Raw genomic sequence first — 20453 nt, forward strand, 5'->3', positions numbered from 1 at the left:
GTTGCTGTCCTCGATCTTTGGAGAAGTCTGTGTAGATAACTGCATGAGCCGCACCGAGGGTGGTGTTTAGCGCTTGAGCCCGTGCTTTTCGTTGACCCTCGTCATGTGAGGGGTTCATATTTCTATGCAAAGGGAGCATCTTTAGTTTTAGTCGCCAATAGTCTGGGAGTACGTCAAGCGGAGTGACATTCTGGGCTGCCCAGCCAATTTGGTGAAGCATGCGGTTACCCACGGCAGTTCTGAGTCGGACCTTCTGGTTAGAAAGATGGCCTTCTATCAGCTCTTCCACCGTGTTGTGGAGCCCGTGCTCAGCAGCCTCAGTGTGAACGCACTCATGAGAAGACCAATGGCCTGCTCAACCGCCTTTCTAATCATTATATAAAGCATCTGTGTGTCTTCCTCGTCGAGAAGAAGATAGGGGTTTGTCGTAACTCCCGAGAGGACAAAAGCTTCAATTATTCGAAAGGTACCGGATTCTTTCTGGCCTCGCTTCTTGGTGGCAACTAGCCTGATCATGTGTATGATTAGATTAATGCTGTTTTTGAGGCGCTGCAAGGAGACGTCACTCTTCGTGTTGGCCTGGAAATGTAGGCCCAGGATCTTGATGCTGGGGTTTGGAGTGATGGCCTGGTCCTCAAGGAGTATTTGAATGTATTCCTTGATTTGGCGTGAGGGCGGACGACAAGGAGCTGTGATTTTTTACGTGAACACTGAAGGCCACAGGCTTTAGCACATTGGCGTACTAAAAGTGAGATTCCATGGATTGGTGTGAGTTTCCTTTAATTTTTGTAACTCTTAGCACATGACCAAGGTGCGCATAGGGCCGCTAGACGGGCGTGAGTGGTCGTGTGACGCTTTCACGTGGCATTCAGCGAGAAGGCAGGGGGTAAACCCGTAGATGTGCTTGGTGAGTCCACCATTTGTATTCCCGTGTTCGCGTGGGCTCGTAGCTAAATCGGTAAGACAACGGGCTCTCGCTTTGTTAGTCTATTAGTTCCAGGTTCCATTCCCGGCGGTGCCAGTAAATTCTTTTATTTGTTGGCTGGAGTTTTGTGGTGACACCAACGGTCGCGAAAGAACCCTTGGGGGGTAGAGGTAGAAAGCTTTGCTTTAAAACACAAAAAGAACGCCAAAACAATGCGTACAGGCTGAGGCATAGAAGAGGTTGGTACACAGCGCAGACGACGACAGATCTTCACAGGAAATGCGAGAAATAAGCTGTGAAGTTGACCAGCCACAGCCAATAGGACAGGAACGACGTCATTTCGGCCGTGCCAGTGGTGCATAATGAGGAAAATTGGAGAGCGCGATTGCTTTTTCCGCGTCGTTCACAGCGATTAGCGCTCTCACCGCTTCACATGCACGTGTAATATTTGGCTCAGGTATTCCTGGCAGTTTTATCTAAACGTCGCGCAGGTTTATTTGCGCTGCTAAAAGAGTGTTGCAGGGTTGTTTCATTGTACTTTGCGTATTTGGGAACAATGCGTGCAGGCTCAGTCATAGAAGAGGTTGGACACAGCGCAGACGACGGCGGATCGTCACAAAAAATGCGAGAAATTTGGGTTTTATTGTACTTTGCGAATTTGGGAAGAATTTTGTGTTAGCCACAAGCTATCCTGCACTGTTGTTTGCTTTTGTGTTTATGTTTGATTTTCCTGTAGCCCCCTTTTCATTGTTTGAGTCATGGGATATTATTAATTGTAAATAAATAAATAAATAAATAAATAAATAAACATGCTCGTTGCCTTAAACGAAAATAAGGATGGTGCTCTTACTTTTTGAGGCATGACACTTCATCGTAATAAAACCGTATTCACCCGCACCACCGAAAATATTCCCCCCTTGAGTGTCAGTGTGCCAATTATTGCTCACCTGCTAATCGAAAGTCTTTAGTAGCTCAATTTAACAATTACAAGAAGCCCAATATGGCGGAATCATATATTTAACTTAGAGCTTCCGCTCGAAGAAGACCACAAATATCAACTTCACATTAGCTAAATTTAAAATTCCGCTTTGTATTAGCAATACATGAAACTTGTTTATATATGCAAAAACATAATTAGCACAAAATGCCGTTCATGTAGCAGTCTAACAAGGTCTGGCTCTCAATACGTTTCCATTGTCCGAAGTGCACAAGACATTAATCAGATTCAAAGGCAGGCTGTTCGGTTCATACATGCTGGCTATGAGACGTTGGCCTGGCCACCACCGAAATATAAATTCAACAACCCTGTAAGGCTCTGTAGAGTTGCGGATAAAAATCCACAGGAAGGAATGCGGATGGAGGAAAGTGTCAAAGAAAAATCATGGTTCGAGGTTCAACAAATTTAATTCGTGGAGAGCGTTTCGAAGTTTATGGTTCCGTGGAAATATAGTTTGTAGATTTCGTGAAGAGTCAGGTGCTCAAGAACGTTTTGGGCAGCATTCGGTTTAGGTTATCAGACCAGCTTGTATATACCACAGGCTAGTGAATATTCAAATATTTTCTCTTAAACCGAGGTGTCTGCTCGAACGCATTGTGAATTCGCTTCATCTGCAGGTCGAGAACGAAGTTCCAATAGCGGCTCGCGACCAGTCGTGAAGTGTGCACAGTGCCATATCAAATAATATAGCTTGGGCAGGCATGTATCGTCACAAAATGGGCAGCGTTGGATGTGTTAGTTGGCTTCGTGGAACCATCTGTGTACTACATGAGGAGTTAGTGTACTGTTGCCAAATATCTTATTAGTTTTTGCCTCCCCCGAGCGTGCGAACCTCTTGAGCGGGGCTAGTACACCAACTAGGGTGGAATCTTGCAGCCTCTTGCGGATCTCTGCCTTGAATTTCCTGTTGTAGAGTTGCCAGTCTGGTCGTGGTGGCTGTTGCAGTGGTACACTGGGAAGCACTGGAGGTATGTCAAGTCCCTCCCTGGTGGTGTTGTGACCCATGTGGTTGTCGTGTGCCCCAGGCGTGTGTCCAGGTGACCGAACGATGCGGATGGCGATACCTTCAAGTTTAAGGTCTCCGATGGCAAAAAGTATTTTTGTGCCCGTATAATTAGGCGTTCACTTTTTTAAGGGTGTCGGGAGAGTCCGTAATGATGCAAAATTTCCGAGAAATTGTCGCTGGTGGAGTGGACTGGGCCCAGGACAACCATGCGTTCGGCTTCTTTAGCAAGGCCATATGTATAAAACCATTTGTGTTAATTTTCAAGGGCTTTCTAACATAGCCAACATTGAACGAACGCTATACCTCAAACAAATTAAGCAATATCTGATTAGGAAAATGACAGTGTAGCCTACATTCCCCTAGCCTTGTACACATAAACAAAATGGTGCCATTCGTCACTTCACCACTCGAAGATGGCCCTGTGAATCGTCTGCACGTATGGGCTTCACCCAGATGTGTCAGTCACAGCCCTAGGGGATTAAGAGCTCATCGCTACAACATGCTAGAAGGTTTCGGAATGGATAAGTGACCGTGATGACATCAGTCCGGTGTAAGAACCGGCAGTTATGTCGCTTTGTGTAGGCAATTCACTTCCGGTTTTGATGACGTGATTAGTCCTTATTTCAGTGCGGTGCACTAAAGCAACTCTGAGCCCTGCCTTTATAAAGGGATGACACGTTCCGCGTAAGCTATATTGGCGCTAATTTGCAATGGCTGTCCCAAATGTGTTGCCTAGTGCTTCGAAAATAGGCAAACACCATATGTACTCTTATACACCCAGGACATATGGTGCAAATACAGTCAATTAATATAGGCCCTGCGGGGAAAAGCTACCTTCTGCCCTGAAGATGCAAGGTAACCGTGCTGCATCTAGATGGCTAGTTTAATTTGCCCTAACACAATAACAGACTCAAAACACGCTCCTCCTCTCTTCATAAACCATTGAATAGGCAACTTCTTATAGAAGTTACCATATTTGCACGCTTCTAACTCCCCCCCCCTTCCCCCCCGATTGTAACGCGCAGCGTTGTGATTTGTCGATTCTTTCGCTAGTGTCCGTGTTTAAGTGCGCTACCTTCAAGATGTCCCATATGCATTACCAACTAGCCCAGTTGTCACTTCTTCTACAGTAGAATTCAGCACCCGTAAAGCACAAAAACAACTTGGCGCCGATTCTACCGAGCACACTAAATAATGCCATTAGCAGATGCCACAAAATTGCCCAGAATAGTAAATTGAATATTAATCGGCACGTACGGCGAGCAGCTAAGCACTTCCGTGAAGCTTTGCACTTAAAAATGCTGTCCCTTTGTTTCCGCCCATCACGACCCAACGACTCCGGTTCTTTCACGTTTCTGCCAAGATTATTCACTTGCGTCCAAACGAAGCCCTGTCATTTATTGAGCAAATGAATACGCGTTTAAATACGAGAGGTATACGTTTTTAAAGCAAAGCTTTCTACCTCTACCCCCCCAAGGGTTCTTTCGCGACCGTTGGTGTCACCAGAAAACTCCAGCTAACAAATAAAAGAATTTATGGGCACCGCCGGGATTCGAACCTGGAACTAACAGACTAACAAAGCGAAAGCCCGTTATCTTACCGATTTAGCTACGTGCCCACACGAACACGAGAAGACAAATGGTGTACTGACCTTGCACATCTACGGGTTTACCCCCTGCCTTCTCGCTGAATGCCACGTGAAAGCGTCACACGACCACTCACGCCCGTCTAGCGGCCCTGTGCTCACCTTGCTCATGTGCTAAGAGTTACAAAAATTAAAGGAAGCTCACACCAATCCATGGAATGTCACTTTTAGTACGCCAATGAGCTAAAGCCTGTGGCCTCCAGCGTTCACGTAAAAAATCACAGCTCCTTGCCGTCCGCCCTCACGCCAAATCAAGGAATACATTAAAATAGTCCTTGATGACAAGGCCATCACTCCAAACCCCAGCATCAAGATTCTGGGCCTACATTTCCAGACCAACACCAAGAGTGACGTCTCCTTGCACCGCCTCAAAAACAATATTAATCTAATCATAGACATGGTCAGGCGAGTTGCCACCAAGAAGCGAGGCCTAAAAGAATCCGGTACCTTTCGATTAATTGAAGCTTTTGTCCTCTCGAGAGTTACTTACGACAAACCCCTATCTTCTTCTCGACGAGGAAGACATAGAGATGCTCTATATAATGATTAGAAAGGCGGTTGAGCAGGCCATTGGTGTTCTCATGAGTGCGTCCACACTGAGGCTGCTTATCACGGGCTCCACAACACGGTGGAAGAGCTGATAGAAGGCCATCTTTCTAACCAGGAGGTCCGACTCAGAACTGCCGTGGGTAACCGCATGCTTCACCAGATTGGCTGGGCAGCCCAGAATGTCACTCCGCTTGACGTACTCCCAGACTATCGGCGACTAAAACTAAAGATGCTCCCTTTGCATAGAAATATGAACCCCTCACATGACGAGGGTCAACGAAAAGCACGGTCTCAAGCGCTAAACACCACCCTCGGTGCGGCTCATGCAGTTATCTACACAGACTTCTCCAAAGATCGAGGACAGCAACACGCCATCATCGTGGCTACCATCAGAACCAACCTCCTTGCGTATACCTCGCTTAGGACCCAACAAATGACGGCAGCAGAAGAGGCAGCCATCACCTTGGCTCTCACTCAACCAGGGGTTCGGAGGGTAGTCACCGATTCCCAGCAAGCCTACTGGAATTACCAGTCGGGTTGGGTGTCCTGACATGCACTGTGCGTGCTAAAAAACCACTCCCCAAACGGTTCCCTTCAGCTCATCTGGACACCACCTCACGCTTCAATGGAGGGCAACAAATACGCCCACCCAACAAGCCTGCGCTTTTACCTCCCGTGCTATGGAGCTGCACGAGGACAGTCACCCGCTTGTCACGTCCAGGGAGATAATCCAGCATTATCGCCCTCTGAAACAGACCGTACCTTCGCCTTACCCTGACCTTTCCGTCTCGTCGCCTCCGTCCGTGGTGCAGAGACGGAGAAGTCAGATCGTCTAACACCGGGTTGGAGCTTACTTTGATTTTATAAAAAAAAGTTTCCACTGTTGTGCTATACCAATACAACTCAACCAAACACCGTTCATGCATCATGCATTGATTTAACCTCACCAAGAATACCTCTTTGAAGTAATAAATGGTGTGGTTAAGTGCATTTCACTTCTCTCTGGTTTTACTATTTGTAGAGCGATGTGAGTGATTTTAAGTGACGTCGCATGAGTAATCGTTATGGGTGCCGTTTACAGCTTTGCTTTCCAACCACATTCACGGGGTGGATTGGCGCGATTTTTTTCATCAGTTGTAGCATAAAATAAATCCTACGGCGGCTACTTAAACGCTACCCGTGAATTCGATTGTTTGGCCACCTCGGATAATTTGTTAGCAGTCTCGTTCTCGAGGATGTGAAAAGTTAGCTGTAGTTAACGGTCCGTCACTGTATATGTCTGTGATCAGTGGAATGGAATTTGAGTTGCTGGCGTCACCATGAATACGTCTCCGTTCCAGACCACCACCATATTTCCGTCTCTAAATTGTGGAGTCTTACAAACGATTATGCGATTGCCAGCTGGAAGGGTGAATATACGCGCGAATCACTAGATATAACTCTTTCGGGAAGGCGCTCTTTACCCCCACCTCTGCGGAACGACTAGCAGGAGCAATACAGTAGTGAAAATGCTTCTTCTAGAAATGAAGCAGCGGTGAAAGATACGCAAAAGCGGAACAAGCAGAAAGGATGAGCGCTGGACGAGTGGGACAGCACGGGAGGGGCCTGCCTGTGCGCATGTGTCCTCTACTTTTGTGCTGTTTTTTTCTTCCACAGCGCTCGCTTCCTCCGCAGTGATGACACGTTTGCTTCTGAATGGTCGGTCAAAATACGTAGTGCCTGCAACTTATGGGGAATACATTTCTTCCAGAATGATGAGGTGCCTTCGATACGCGAACAGTTTTCTGTGGTATATGTATGATGATTATTTGGATACGTAAAAAGGGAACGTTTCCGCTCCACGAGTCCTGAAACATTGACGATTATACCACACACCACAGCGCTCGCTGCTTCCGCAGTGATGACACGTTTGTTTCTGAAAGGTCGGACAAAGGAAGGAACGCCTAGAGTGAAATCTGTCTTTTGGTGTCTTGCTTATCCGATGGACGAATGCCGCAACAAGGAGTAGAAACATATCGCGTGGAAACTAGGCACGTAAAAATTCAAAACCATGTAGTGGGCCGTCTTTACTCTTTCCTCGTAGAAGCGCACTTCCCAAAAAATATTGGTGTTTTTGATGCCCGGAAGCTGCTTAGGACTCTACTATGAAGCACACAGCATTATGCCGGCCGATGTTACAATTAAAGCACCTGGGGATCTTTAACGTGCGTCAAAATCTCGACACAATGAAGTTTTTCTTTTTCGTGTACATCAGAAAAACGGCAGATTGGTGCCGTGACCGAACGCACGCCCTTGTGGTCAGCAACCAAAAACTCAGCCACCCAACAGTTATTGAGGGTAACACTTAACAAGTATTTACACTTGCCAGCCTCTTTAACATCCTTCACAGCTGGCTTGCCTTTTTGTGTTCACTAAACTAGGCCCTCATACTGCAATTATTTTGAGCTGTATGCACAATGGCGCTCCGGTTCTGGAAGTCTTGGCACCGCAGCTAACACAAAAGGGTTACCACTTATTCTACTCTCCCGACAGCTGTTAGACGCTTGAGCAACGGCCTGGGAGTCTGCAAATGTCACATTCCTCCTGAGTCGCCATACCGGCGGTGGCTTTTAAAGCTGGGCGCAGGATACCAGAACACACACTGAACTAAAGCAGAAATGGAAGAATACAGCCGCCCCGGCAGCTGTACTGGTACAGCATCGTAAACATTTTTGGAGAGTAGCGTGTTAAGGAACGAACTGCAGTGAGCTGTGCGTTTGTGTCCCTTTTATTTTGTCTCCAGCGTTTCGAAGTACCAATTTTTACACAAAGAATGGGACCAACTACTGTCTGTATGGCTTCCATGGCATTGTCCACAGGTTGTTTCATGTGTAATCCCTGTTAATTCTACCAGCATTTCAGATGGGTCCGTGCGTACGTGTGTGCATGCTGTGTGTGTGTGCGTGTGCCTGTGTGCGTGCGTGCGTGTGTGCGTGCGTGTGTGCCTGTGCATGTGTGTGTGTGCATGTGCGTGCGTGCGTGCGTGCGTGCGTGCGTGTGTGCGTGTGTGTGTGCGTGCGTGCATGCGTGTGCGTGTGCGTGCGCGTGCGCGTGTGTGCGTGTGTACGTGTGCGTGTGCGTGCTTGCATGTGCGTGCGCGTGTGTGCGTGCTTGCGTGCATGTTCGTGTGCGTGTGTGCGCGCAGGTGTGTGCGTGTGTGTGTGCGTGTGCGTGTCCGTGTGTGTGCTTGTGTGCGTGTGTTCGTGTGGGCGCGCGTGCGTGTGTGCGTGTGCGTGTGCGTGTGTTTGTTCGTGAGCGTGTGCGTATTTGTGTTTGCGTGTGCGTGTGCGTGCGTGCGCGCGTGTGTGTGTGCGCATTTGTACGTGTGCGTGCGTGTCTGTGTACCCGTGTGTGCGTGTGTGCGTGGGTGTGTGCGTGTGCGTGTACGTGTGCGTTTGCGTGTGTATGTGCGTGTGTGTGTGCGTGTGCGTGTGTGCGTATGTGCGCGCGTGTGCGTGTGTGCGTGTGCGTGTGCGTTTGCGTGTGTGTGTGTGCGGGTGCATGTGTGTGCATGTGCGTGTGTGTGTGTGTTCGAGAGCGTGTGCGTGACGCAACAGACTTGTTTATCAGCATTCGGAGCTTCCATGACACACATTCAAGTTCAATAAGAAGTAGTTGCCGTGGCAGCTTAGTTTATTTGATTTTACAATTTTATTTTTTCCCTAGTTTCAGTCCTGATTTTCCGCTGGCTAGCGTTTCGCATTTCTCGAGTGCTGGCCATTACGCATGTTGAGTAAGGCTGAGTGGGTTCATAATGCCTGCCCTGGGCAGACCGCTTATTTCACTCGGTGTTCAGCGTAGTTGCACGATTCTAACGCCCACATTTTTTCGATAAAAGTGGCCTTCAAATTTGTGTGCGTGTTGCAATCGGGCTGAAAACTGAAACCCTCTCAAAAGCGTCCAGCAGCATTGCCATGGACCACAACTCATTGCGAAATTTAACTCAATCCAATCAGTCGTGAACATGTGATCCCGAATTTCACAAATATCAATGCAGGTGGTGCACACAGCGAGTCAACCTCACTCTTATGATTTCGTCTTGTGAAGCTCTGCCATGAACTCTACTTTAACACTTCCGTATTACCAGCGCGGAGCACTGGGAGACGTGTTTGCTTAGCTCCGACCCCAACATTTAGATCAAGGTCGTCCAACTGGCCGAAGAGGCACCTCGCGCCCAAGGTGTACAGGCCGCTTATCTGAGGGGGAGGTATCCAGCAAGACCCCCACTTCTTTTTCTTCCCTTCATCCAGTTTTGGGCAAAATAAAGCTTTTATCATCATCACTACATCTCCCCGCACCCGTTTCTGGATGGTTGCACCTTTTTTTTTAGGCGAGGTATCCTTTATTTCAGTGCATCGTTAGTATATCGCAAGGCTGACGATAAAAGCTGCATAGAGCAGCTTGACAAGCCCGTCAGCCCAATTCAAAGGTCAAGTAGCAGACGGCAATATGCATGCTGTATATCTTCTACAGTAATCAATACAAAACACACCAAAGTATCGCAATCATACTGCGATAACAAAAATATTCAAAGGAAAAATATATGCACGCTAACATCTTAACAAAAAAAAAGATATTGCATTATAAAAATGTGAGAACGCTACACGAGAATCATGTTTTGCTGAGGGGAAAAAAGACAAAAAACGACAAAAAAACCACGAGGCACATACTGGAACGTACAAAATACGAATAGTGTCAGTTTACAAAGATGCACTCGCAAAAAAAAGTGATAATAAAAACGTATACATATGAGCTACTGCATACAACAGAGCAGAACCAAGCCCTTGAAACCCTTAGTGACATGTTGTGCATATTGCTGCTCTGAAATCAGCACGTTGTTTGAGTCGCTATGACTTCGAAGAGCGTTCTTCAAGCGCAAGGTAATTTCACTTGACCAGAGCAAGGGAAGCGAGCGACTTCACCGACACAGGATGTGCAGCAGACAGGAGTTGGCGTTGTGTGTAAGCAAAGCTGAGCCTTAATTTAAGGCACGCTCCACCAGCGCGAAAACGGCTGTTTTCAGGAACTTGACTCCTTGTCGGAATTCATAAAAAAGCAGCGGATGTACTAATAGCCCGTCACGTGGGAAGTTAAATTGTCACTTGAAGTAGCAAATGCCTTTAGTGTTCTGCGCTCCAGTCGTAATGACAGCGCAAACAGGATAAGGAAATTTACAAATTAGCGGCAGCAGTTGCGAGCGGCTAATCAAATGCCTTCTGCCAGGTACGTGGTGCCATGTCTTTTACAGGGTTGGGGTAGAATAGGCAACCATTTGTTTTTTTTCAAATTTTGTCAACTAAATTTACCTTCGCGTTACAATCGGAGGCGCGCAGGTATTGTGAAAATACCCTAGTCTACTTCTACCAATACGTTTCGCCCAACAAAAGATTCGTTAGTTTAGCGTTCCGTCTTAAATGCCCATATTTCACTGGGCTTCGTTGGCGCCGGAAAACGATAGTCAATATCCAGCTAGTGTTTTTGTGTACTGAAAACTTCTCTGCATCACAGTTGATACCCCTGCCCTTTCGAACTTTTTTTTTCTCCATGCAGGAAAAGTACGTCATCTGGCCGCTTTTTCTTCTGGCCTGCTCGGCGTGGGGTGGGATTCTAGGCTCCGGTACGTTTGCGGCGCGTAACACGAAACTATAGACAAACCTATAGCTTGAAACCAGCGTGAGCCAATTTGTGTATGCGGCACCTTGCTCCGATCATTCAGATCACTATTCAACCACTGGTTTTACAGCCGCCGTGCCAAAGTGGTTCATGGAACGAAACTTCTCTAATATGACCTTTTCAGATTTCTCTAGAGTCGCAGTTCTTAGAAAATCTAGTAATCGCTGAGCAAGGCGTTGTGCGGCTGTGCGCATGGTCTAAGCTTTAATCTGAATCATAATGCCACAGTTTTGCTGACAAAATTTACACTCCAGCATCCAACATTGTTTCGCGCATGGAACAAAGACCCTGGTATACTATAAAATTTACAGTATTTGCGAAACCGCTGCCATCCTTAGACACACATACTCCAAGATCTTGGAACGGCGCACTGCACGCAGCAGCTTCGGTAGCTGAGCTCATAAAGCGTTATGACGCGTTATGTGACTGTGAATATCTATCAAACTCGCTGTGTGCTTCACATTGTTATCTGCCTATTTCGATAACTGCTTTGTGTTGCTAGCATCTGCAAAATAATCCGCTTTCATGATGTCAGTCATAGCGCCCATTAAAAACGTGAAAAATAAATGTTTTGCTGACGCGAATTCTTGTGCAGCTCATACGTTTACACTGCCTTAGAAAATCTCCGTGAAGCGCTTCAAAGATGCGCCTGTCACTTTTGCTGTTGGTTTAATAGTTTTATTTGTGATGATACCTCAATATTTTTCTCTGCAGGGGTTTGCAGGCTTCCACTGAAAATGGTGCCCTGTGGCGATAACACGCGGCGTTACTTCTTCAATTTCACTTCCGGCTTTTGCGAAGGTTTCAATGGCTGCGCAGGCAACGAAAATAACTTCGCGGACTCTCGTGAATGTATCGACGAGTGCGAAGGTAAGAGAGGTAATAGGTCTGTTTAAATTATCCTGCATTAGAGCCTAACGCAAGCCTGCGCAAAGAATTTTGCCAAAACCGACACTGAGGAAAGATAGGGTGCCAGCCCTGTCTTTCATTGAAGGGGTTAGGGGTGGAAGGGAAGGAGAAAGAGCGGGCAACAGACGGTTACCTCGGGAAAGTTTAATAAGTAAAAATGACTATGCCTGTCTATTACGACCTTAGCAAACCCCACACAAACATGAGCAATAAAGTGATGCTGTCGGTCCTATCTATTTTATTGAAAAGGGTGGTGTTGACCTTTCTTTGCCGTCAACCTGTAAATTCAATCACAACGAAGAAACGTGTTCGTACAAGATACCTTCCAAAGCGCAATTCAAAAACGAATAAAAGTTTGGCGAACTAGTCATGACTAGTTAAAAAGGAATATGTGCATCGTTTAAAACTTTTTGTAACAAAGTAAACATTCTTGGATGAGAACGTACCGGTTTTTCGTTCGACATTTCCAGCGCTGAATTTTGAGTTCATTGACAAATCTGGTGTCAATCAAAGCAGCAAGTGTTAGCCAAAATTCGTTTAGCCAAAATTCAGGATTTTAAACATTTCTTTTCCCCATTTCGTATTTCTCGCGCATTTCCGTAAAGTCCTTCATTTACCATGCACAAACGTATATATGAGTGTACCTAAGTACGTGTGTTTGTATGTATATGCAAAAAGAGAGATTAACATTACAAAGCAATAGCATAAAGAAGTAAATTTGTCATACTGTGAAGTAAGACTCAAGTTGCAAGTGTATAGAAAAAATGCTGGACAAAATGTAGCGCCTGAGCTGGTGAGGATGCGGATAGCGGGGATGCAATCCAGCGTAGCCTCAGTGCAACAATCTCCGGATTATAGAGAAGAACGAGCATTAACCGGCTGCAGGCAGACTGTCTCACAGCAAACAGCAAGGAAGATAAAGTGAAGGAAGCTAAAATATGCTGTAGTAGCCTGGACGTATGCTACAGGGCACTTTAGAAGAGCAAGTTGCTCATTTACACTGATGGCTTGCGTTATGAATTGCAATTAGCTGTTGGCCTCTGTTATTAACGCGATAGTGTTATTAGGCTCATTCCTCCATTTTTCCGTGCCTGCCAGCCGCCTGCTATCAGCGGTGCTTATCAAGCGTGCGCGGAAGTACATAATCGATGCTATCACGAAACTAGAACTCAGACAGAAGTAGAATATTTAAATTGTGGCCCAAGCGGCACCGGCACGCCGAAGGCAGAAATCTAGAAATCCGCTAGGGGCGCTAGTGTGGAACACTGGAGGGGACGGGGGGTAGTGGAGATTGCTTTAGCTGCAAATCCCCGGAGACGATAGGCCATGTTTTTTTTTTTCATTGTTGCGAGGGCGTATATTTTTGGGATGTTTACTGCGGACACTTTGCAAAGACTTCCCGCTATCCACGGTATTCAATGGCGTGGAATGCATGCTGGCAACCATGCGAGTGCACCGCCATATCTGTGGCCAAGCGTCTGTTGCTAGGCGACGTTGTGCGCACAGCCCGAAGATCAGGCACCCCTCTTCTCCTCCATGCAACCCTGTGAGTGCGCCGTCACTCGTTACATCGGGCTCCGCGGGATGGCGGCACTTGTCTGTGCTAAGCACGACTGTGAAACACATGACTGTGTTTCACGTTACGAACTCTTCACCGAACACAAAGTATTGCGTCGAGTTCACTGTGAGTGCGATTAATAACATCTCTGTTGGCTCCACAGTTTAGAATTGGATTGGAACGGAGCAGATGACGCACGCCGGTGTCTTTTTTTTCTTCGGCGTGCGGCTGCAGTGGCCCAGGCTGCGCCGTGTCCGTGGCGCATCGGCAATGTCTGTGGCCGTTTCCGGTGTTGCCAAGCGAAGACATTGACCGCTAAACTTTTCAACGAGTACCGTCTATACCCTCATATCATAAGGTATCTCTCCGTAGACAACAAGGGTGGAGTGCCCTATGACTTAGTCATGGTGCTGGGCCTCCACAGCATACGGCGCTCACGCACAGCAAGGCTGTACAGCGACGTACATGCCCGTTTTGCAAAGCAGTATTAAAGAGAAAGTGTAGGTCGTTTTGTGGAGGTTATTAAATCTCAAGACGCCTCGCCTGTGTGGCTGCCAAAAATAGAGCAGCTGACGTCATTGAAGGAATTTAAAAGGACATCGCTAGCCCTCAGTCGGGTGGCCTCAACACGTTTTTGTTGTATGATCATTTACACTGTTAATCCGTGATGTGTTCTATATTGTCGAATCCAGGAAAGGCGTAGCGTAGTAACAAAACAAAGAAAAGATGTAGCGTAGTGCATAAAGTGTGCGTCATCCAATCGACAGTCGAGGGTTCGAATCTCGGCGCAGAAACTTTTTGTAATGCATGGAGCGAACGTAAAATTAGTTTTTAAACATACTCGATGTCAGTATAATACTATTGTGTTAGCTGTATTAAGCTAGGATTTCATACATTCTTTGATTCCCTTACATCAGAAAGCCTTGCCGCAAAGCCAACTTATCGGCGTCTTTTTAAAGTGCGAGGGGTCAAATAGAGCAAGGTTTTCGCGGCTGTGCGTTTATTTTTTGCTCGCGTGCGTGTTTAAACAGCTCCAGATGCACAAAATGCGTTTCAAGCACAGACAGTTTTAAAACACGTGCTTTAACCCGGCATTTTCAAGAAAAAAGAAGCGGTGTAAGGTGTAGGAGACTGAGCCGAATGCATTTGTAGGCGTAAGGCGGAAGGGGGATCTGGAAGCAAATTTCTAGAACTCGGGGTGGAAGAAATGTGGCCCATATAAAAGGGGATTTTGTATATGAGAAGAAATAGTAAACGAACATAAAACACAGAACTGAGCAAGAAATCAATTCGAAAGTGAAAAAAAAATTCAGTACGCAGTCGGCGTGCCCTTGAAGTCATCTAATCGCTTTACTTGTTGTTTTTCTTAACGAGCATTCTTTGAGAGCAGATGTCTTTGCACCGCTAACACGAACCCATTGTACAATGGCGCCCCGAATTGTGGTGAAATTAGAAGTCGAAGGCGTCGAAGCTTTTTGCATCGCTCTCGGAAGAAAAAAGTTGCAGAGACATCTATGTTTTGATCCTAAGATGTGATGTACGATAGCGATACTTCGACTCCCACGGAGTGTTTTCGTACTCAGTTGCTGCATTTCCTATCCACGTTCACTAGCACTAATGGTAATAGAAAAGAGAAATACTAGCAGCGAGGGATTTTAATCGCCGTCACCTAGGAGGAGCGAAGGCTTCCTGCGATTCTGTGGCTTAAAATGAGAGAGTAAAAGATTGCGGATGCGAGGTGTTGGTAAGTTTTAGCGAGGAGGCGTCAGTGTCAGTGTATCAAAATGTTGATTGTGTGATGTATAGCCCGGGCTGAACAGTTTTACTTTCTTTCGAAGAGAGAGAGAGAGAGAGAGAGAGAGAGAGAGAGAGAGAGAGAGAGAGAGAGAAGGTGTTTGTTCTGGAAGAAATAGTTGTAGTAGAAAAATGGGGCGAAGAGACGATTTGGAGCTCATAGGTGTAACCTGGGCTTACGGCACCAGATGCAGCAACTCCTTCCCCTGCTCTCCCCATCAGCTCGCGCTGATCTTGAGGAATAACGAGCTGGTCAAAGCTGCTTCCCATGTCTCGAAGTGGAATATATTATTTGCTTGAGTTGTTCTCCCTTACTTATAACCTTGGACACGGCTAGGTTGCGTCGAAAGGGTGGATATTTCCCCTATTTTAGCACAGTTTTAAGGCAATGTCTGATGTTCCCGAAGAACACATTAACGCACAGTGATTTTTAGATACTTGTGCTGGTTTTTCGTCCACAGAGTTCGTGATCCTTTGGCATTGGACCTCGGTTTTGCAAGGGGAAATATCGTGTTCCTAGCCATCGCATGAGGATTCGTTCTTAATGTTTTTCGAGTAGGGCAATGTCGTAGTCGTAGTCACAAGGAGCACGGTATGTGAGCTCATCAGGCTTTTGGTCAGTGCGTTGTTCTGTTCCATTCAATTGGGTCCGGGTGTCCAGGTGACGTTGTCAACTTTTCCTGTTGTGGGTGGGAACATGTTAGGCAGGCACTTAGGTATTCTGCCAGCAGGAAGCAGTATAATGTCCTTTGAGAGTCTGTAATGCTGTTACACTTCTATTTGGTACTTCCGCTATTAGGCTTGCCAAGAGGATGGCTTCAACTTCAACTTCTTTGTTCAAGTATGTCGGAGGGTCATACAGTCACAATGATTGCCAGATTAGACAACTACCATGATTGGGGCCTCGTGCTGTTTTACATGCCGTGGTCGGTGGATACAGTGGCCACATGATATTGGAACTTTCCCCGAATGAACTTGGTCCTGTCATATCGCCTATTCTTGTGTAGGATTGAACACATATTATTGGATCGGTGCCGCATATGTCTGTGATGGCGTGCAGTAGTTTCTTTTCAAATGGGGAAGGGGGTGTCGGTCAAAAGGTACAATGGCCCCTCCCAATTTCGTTTTTCCATCCGCTTTGTTGGTGCTCGGAGAGTGGTTTCTTCACCTTCTTGAAATGCGTTAGGAAGACACAAATTGAGGGCATATTCGCCGTCATTAGTAGCAACATCCTAGTTAGGAGGACTCCATGGCGAAAGACTCTCCCCTTGACCTTCACCCGCTCGTTTCCTGCGCTTCCCGAGTATATTCTTTGCTCCCAATATTGTAATTTTACCACTGCATCGAGAGTATGACATTACTCTTCTACTAGACCCGTATATGCCTGTCTGTTCTGTTAGCCTGGTGGTCCACCCTTTGTTAGTTCGTCTCACGGTCAAAATTGCGAGGCTGAGGAGTGCCTTATTATTTGCTGCCCCGATGATGGCGTTCCTAACCTTTTGTTTGGTGCGGGTAAATTTGGGGTATGGTAGGCGCTGCAGTATTAGGGTCATGATCAGTGGTTGCATTAGTCTTATCATTTCTTTTTATCTTTTTCTTGCTCTGCTCTCGGTTAGGCGTTTTGTTCGTGGGCAGTTGATTAAAGATTTTGCGTTTTTGGCGATTGTGAGTTTGGGCCTACCGCTTGTCTCTAGAGCAAGGCCGAGCCTTCTTACGCGACTGTTCTCTGGGAGGAACTAGCTTGCAGCGGACACGGAACCGTGGATATATTGAAAAATATTTAACAGAATGCCAAGTTTTCAAGATGGAAAGTATTTTAAAAACTTACGTGATTAGACGCTCGCTATAAAGTGGGCTTTATGCTTAGTTCTTTTATGCTTCGAATCTATGCCTTCCTTGATTTCTGAGAGACCGGCGTTAATAGAGAGTTTTACTATAGCGGAAGCTAGCGATTAGCGCGCGCTATTCCTTGTGCGCACGCGCCGTCCGCGAAAGGAGGGTTTGCGTTCTGCGGGCGCACGCAATTTTCCGGAGTTTGCGGGCGGTGCGTTGCGGGATTGCGTGCGGCGCGCGGCTGCCGCCAGTCACGCGAAACGTGTTTTCAGGAGAAGGCCAGTCCTCGCTTGCCGCTGCCGGCCGGAACGGTTCTGTGCGCGCGCGCCTCTCCTTAGAGGCCTATAAACGGTACCTCCAGCAAGGTCGTTACGTTCCGGCCAAAATAATTCTGGCGTGCGGAGAGGCCGCAATATGGAGTTACACGGACTTCAGTGGTATGAGAGCAGTCTGGCAAAACTAACCTGACCTGGGCAATGGCGGTGCTTGCGCCAGAAACGCGCAGCGCCCCGCGTAGTATGTTGCAACTGGGTGTCAATATTTGTGGAAAGCATAAAGCTAGATAACAAGCTTCCGGCCGTCCCCGCGCGACTGCACAAAGACAATCGTAGGTAAAAATTGTCGGCAGCTGATTTTAAGCAACGCACGTACATACCGCGGTTTCCTAGTGCAAGGGCATGTTTATGCCCTGTGTTTAGATAGTCTTATTTATCATCCCTAGGTAGCTACTCCAGGATACTGATTATTAAAACGAAACAAGCCGCGAATCTCGTTAGGGGCAAACGAAACTGATAGTACAGTGAAGCTAGAATAGTTCATATCGTAGTATCCCCCCGCTCCTCCGCCGACCTCCCGCCGGTCATATTCGACCTCCAGCCGTAGGACACCGCCGGACGCTGCCGTTTTCCATCATTTATTTAGGTTCCGCAGAAATTTCAATCAAGGGTCATAATATAGTTTTAAACCTCGAATTTAACTACCGAACAGCACTTGCGCGAGTTTATTCAGTTTAGATTTTAAGTGACCCCAGTTTGCGAACTGTAGTGAAGCATTCAGTCAACTGGGGTGGGCCGATCGCCATATCCTCCTCCCCCCCCTTACTAAGAACAAGAACCCATCTTCCAGCCTCTCCTCCACACAAACCCCTAGCAACTCCAGAATTCTGTAAATGTTTTTAATTTTTTTTATTTATTTCAAAATACTGCAGGCCAGAATGGCCCTAGCAGGAGGGGCAAGTCAAGAATACCAAGGTCACTACTCGGTATCAGCAGCAACAACAACAAAAAAACGCAACACTACCTGGAAACAACATAAAACAAAACAGCACATGAACAATATACACCATAAAGCCGGTCAGAATGCAATATCAATCGTACCAACACACTGATACACCATCACTGTATTGCGTCAATACCATCGGTTCAACATGACAAGTGCTGCTCCAATGTTCTAGCAAAATTGTCAGCTGCTAGAATTGACTCAGGAAGTAAATTCCAGTCTTCTATGGTACGCGGGAAAAAGCTATTTTTAAATGAACTAGTCCTTGCGAAAATAGGCTCTAGAGCATGCTCTCGTGTGTGACGCGTTCTTCTCGTGGTTAAGGGCTTAAAGGAGCCATGAAGAGAAAACACAAGTTTGGTTCATTCAAAAGATTGTCTCGTTAGAATCATACTGACACCACTTTTAACGTAAACTTCGCTCAAATAAGCTACATAATTAGGAAAAACGGAAATGGTCATGCGACCCACCAGCTCATTTCCCGCAACAGAACCTGTGATGTCACATGGGCTAAGCTCTGCGATTGGCGGAGGCTGGCAGAAGCAGACGCAAATTAGGTAGAGCTTACAAACTAGACGAACGAGCGATTTGCGCTTAAATTTAGGGCACATTCTTTACAAAGCAATAGGAATGATGGGACAAACAGTGGAAGTTACGAAAGCACATGTAAACATAGAAGTACTGATGCGTTCTGCTGTTCGTACTGCGCACAGCATGCTTTGGTTTAGCTGCACAGCACTACGGGGCTTGGGGTTGTCTCAGACGACACTGGCCGATTGACGCAAGCAACGGTGTCTTACGTGACCCCATTTGTCGAGCGAGCACTGTTTCAGGGAACGAATATTTTCTCCCAGAACAAAAACAAGCCAGGTTTAAATGCGGGCAAAAACAAACCAAACGCTTGCCACGGTATGGTGGCGCCATCTAGGTTACGGAACGTAAAGAAACGCGGACAAACCAACATCGCTATAGGGTGGAGACAACCTTTGAACGGTCCCGTGCCGCCGCAATTGGGCCAACGGGCTCAACGCGTTATTCTTTTCGTTTCCCACGAGACCTAGCAACGCGAAACAGACAATATGATTCAAACTTCTTCAGTAAACCGCGTTGCGGCGATAATTTTAGCACGGTTTTGACACAATGACTTGCTTCGGCGGCGAGCGAGCAACCGAACATGGCGGCGCCAGCGTTACGTGTCTCTACCCTGTACGGCGGATGCGTGAATGAAGGTATTCTAGGCTGCAGAGCGGTCGGTTCCCGTGATGTCACTTGGGACCACGAAAACGCACGATTGAGCGGGAAAATCAAAATTTTAACCTAAATTGTTTAATTTCTCAGTGAATAAAGCACCGTTTGTATCCGGACAAGCGCTGGGGGCACTATGAAACACGAAATCTTTCGAATAAAACCAACTTGCATTTTCTCTTCATGGCTCCTTTAAGGAATGTAGGTATAGGCAACGAAACTTTCTAGGTCAGTATATTGTGAAGAAGCAGTAGACGGTTTAGTTTCCTTCTTGTTTCTAGTGTCGGGATATTATTGTTGGTCATGAGCTGCAAGGGGGAGTCTTGTCGGCTGTATTTGCCATAAGTGAAACGAACGCATTTTCTTTGGAGCATCTCAAGTTGGTTGACATCTTTTTTAGTTTGCGGGTCCCACAGAACAGACGCATATTCAAGTTTTGACCTGATGAAAGTCTGATAGGCTAAGAGTTTAACATTACAAGGAGAATGCTGAAGCTTTCACCTTAACAAACATAGCTTTTTAAAGGCTGATGCGCATATGTCGGAAATATGTTGGGACCATGTCAAATTTTTAGTAAAAGTGACGCCTAAATACTTATAAGATAAAACTTCTGAAATTGCGAAGCCATAATGTTTGTACTGGAAAACGCTGGAATACTTTTTACGCGTTATTTTTAAAAAGACTGTTTTTTGTGAGTTAATTTCCATATCCCAACCTTTGCACCATTGTTCAACACTGTCAATAGCTTCCTGTAGTATAGCCTGATCACTTGCAGAACGAACGTTCATAAACAAATCACAATCATCAGCGAACAATTTCGAAGAAACAGGACCAGAAACCACTTCAGTCAAATCATTGACGTAAATTAGAAAAAGAAGAGGCCCCAGCACACTGCCCTGAGGCACTCCAGATGAGACAGACAGAGCATCAGAAACGCATTCCCCAACATCAACAAATTGCATCCTATTTTTTAAGTATTCACGAACCCAGTTAACCAAATAC

At 46.4% G+C, this 20453-nt stretch overlaps 1 protein-coding gene across 3 annotated transcripts in view; it reads left to right on the forward strand.

Moving 5' to 3' along the window:
- LOC144165157 (kunitz-type serine protease inhibitor bitisilin-3-like) overlaps positions 1-20453 on the forward strand; it is a 169691-nt gene that overhangs the window by 37567 nt on the left and 111671 nt on the right. For 2 of the 3 annotated variants that reach the window (XR_013321394.1, XM_077695270.1), the window contains exons 2-3: positions 10712-10778; positions 11549-11704. Coding sequence is in view for 2 of the 3 variants with exons in the window: in XM_077695270.1 (XP_077551396.1) it covers positions 10712-10778; positions 11549-11704 (223 nt within the window). In the remaining variant the exon portion in view is untranslated. Of the gene's footprint in view, positions 1-10711; positions 10779-11548; positions 11714-20453 lie in introns of all 3 variants that reach the window. The other variant, XM_077695265.1, reaches the window with a different exon arrangement.

Source organism: Haemaphysalis longicornis, unplaced genomic scaffold, assembly GCF_048455015.1.
Source record: "Haemaphysalis longicornis isolate Haplotype H1 unplaced genomic scaffold, Haemaphysalis longicornis Haplotype H1 scaffold_1, whole genome shotgun sequence".
NCBI classification, from domain to species: Eukaryota; Metazoa; Arthropoda; class Arachnida; order Ixodida; family Ixodidae; genus Haemaphysalis; species Haemaphysalis longicornis.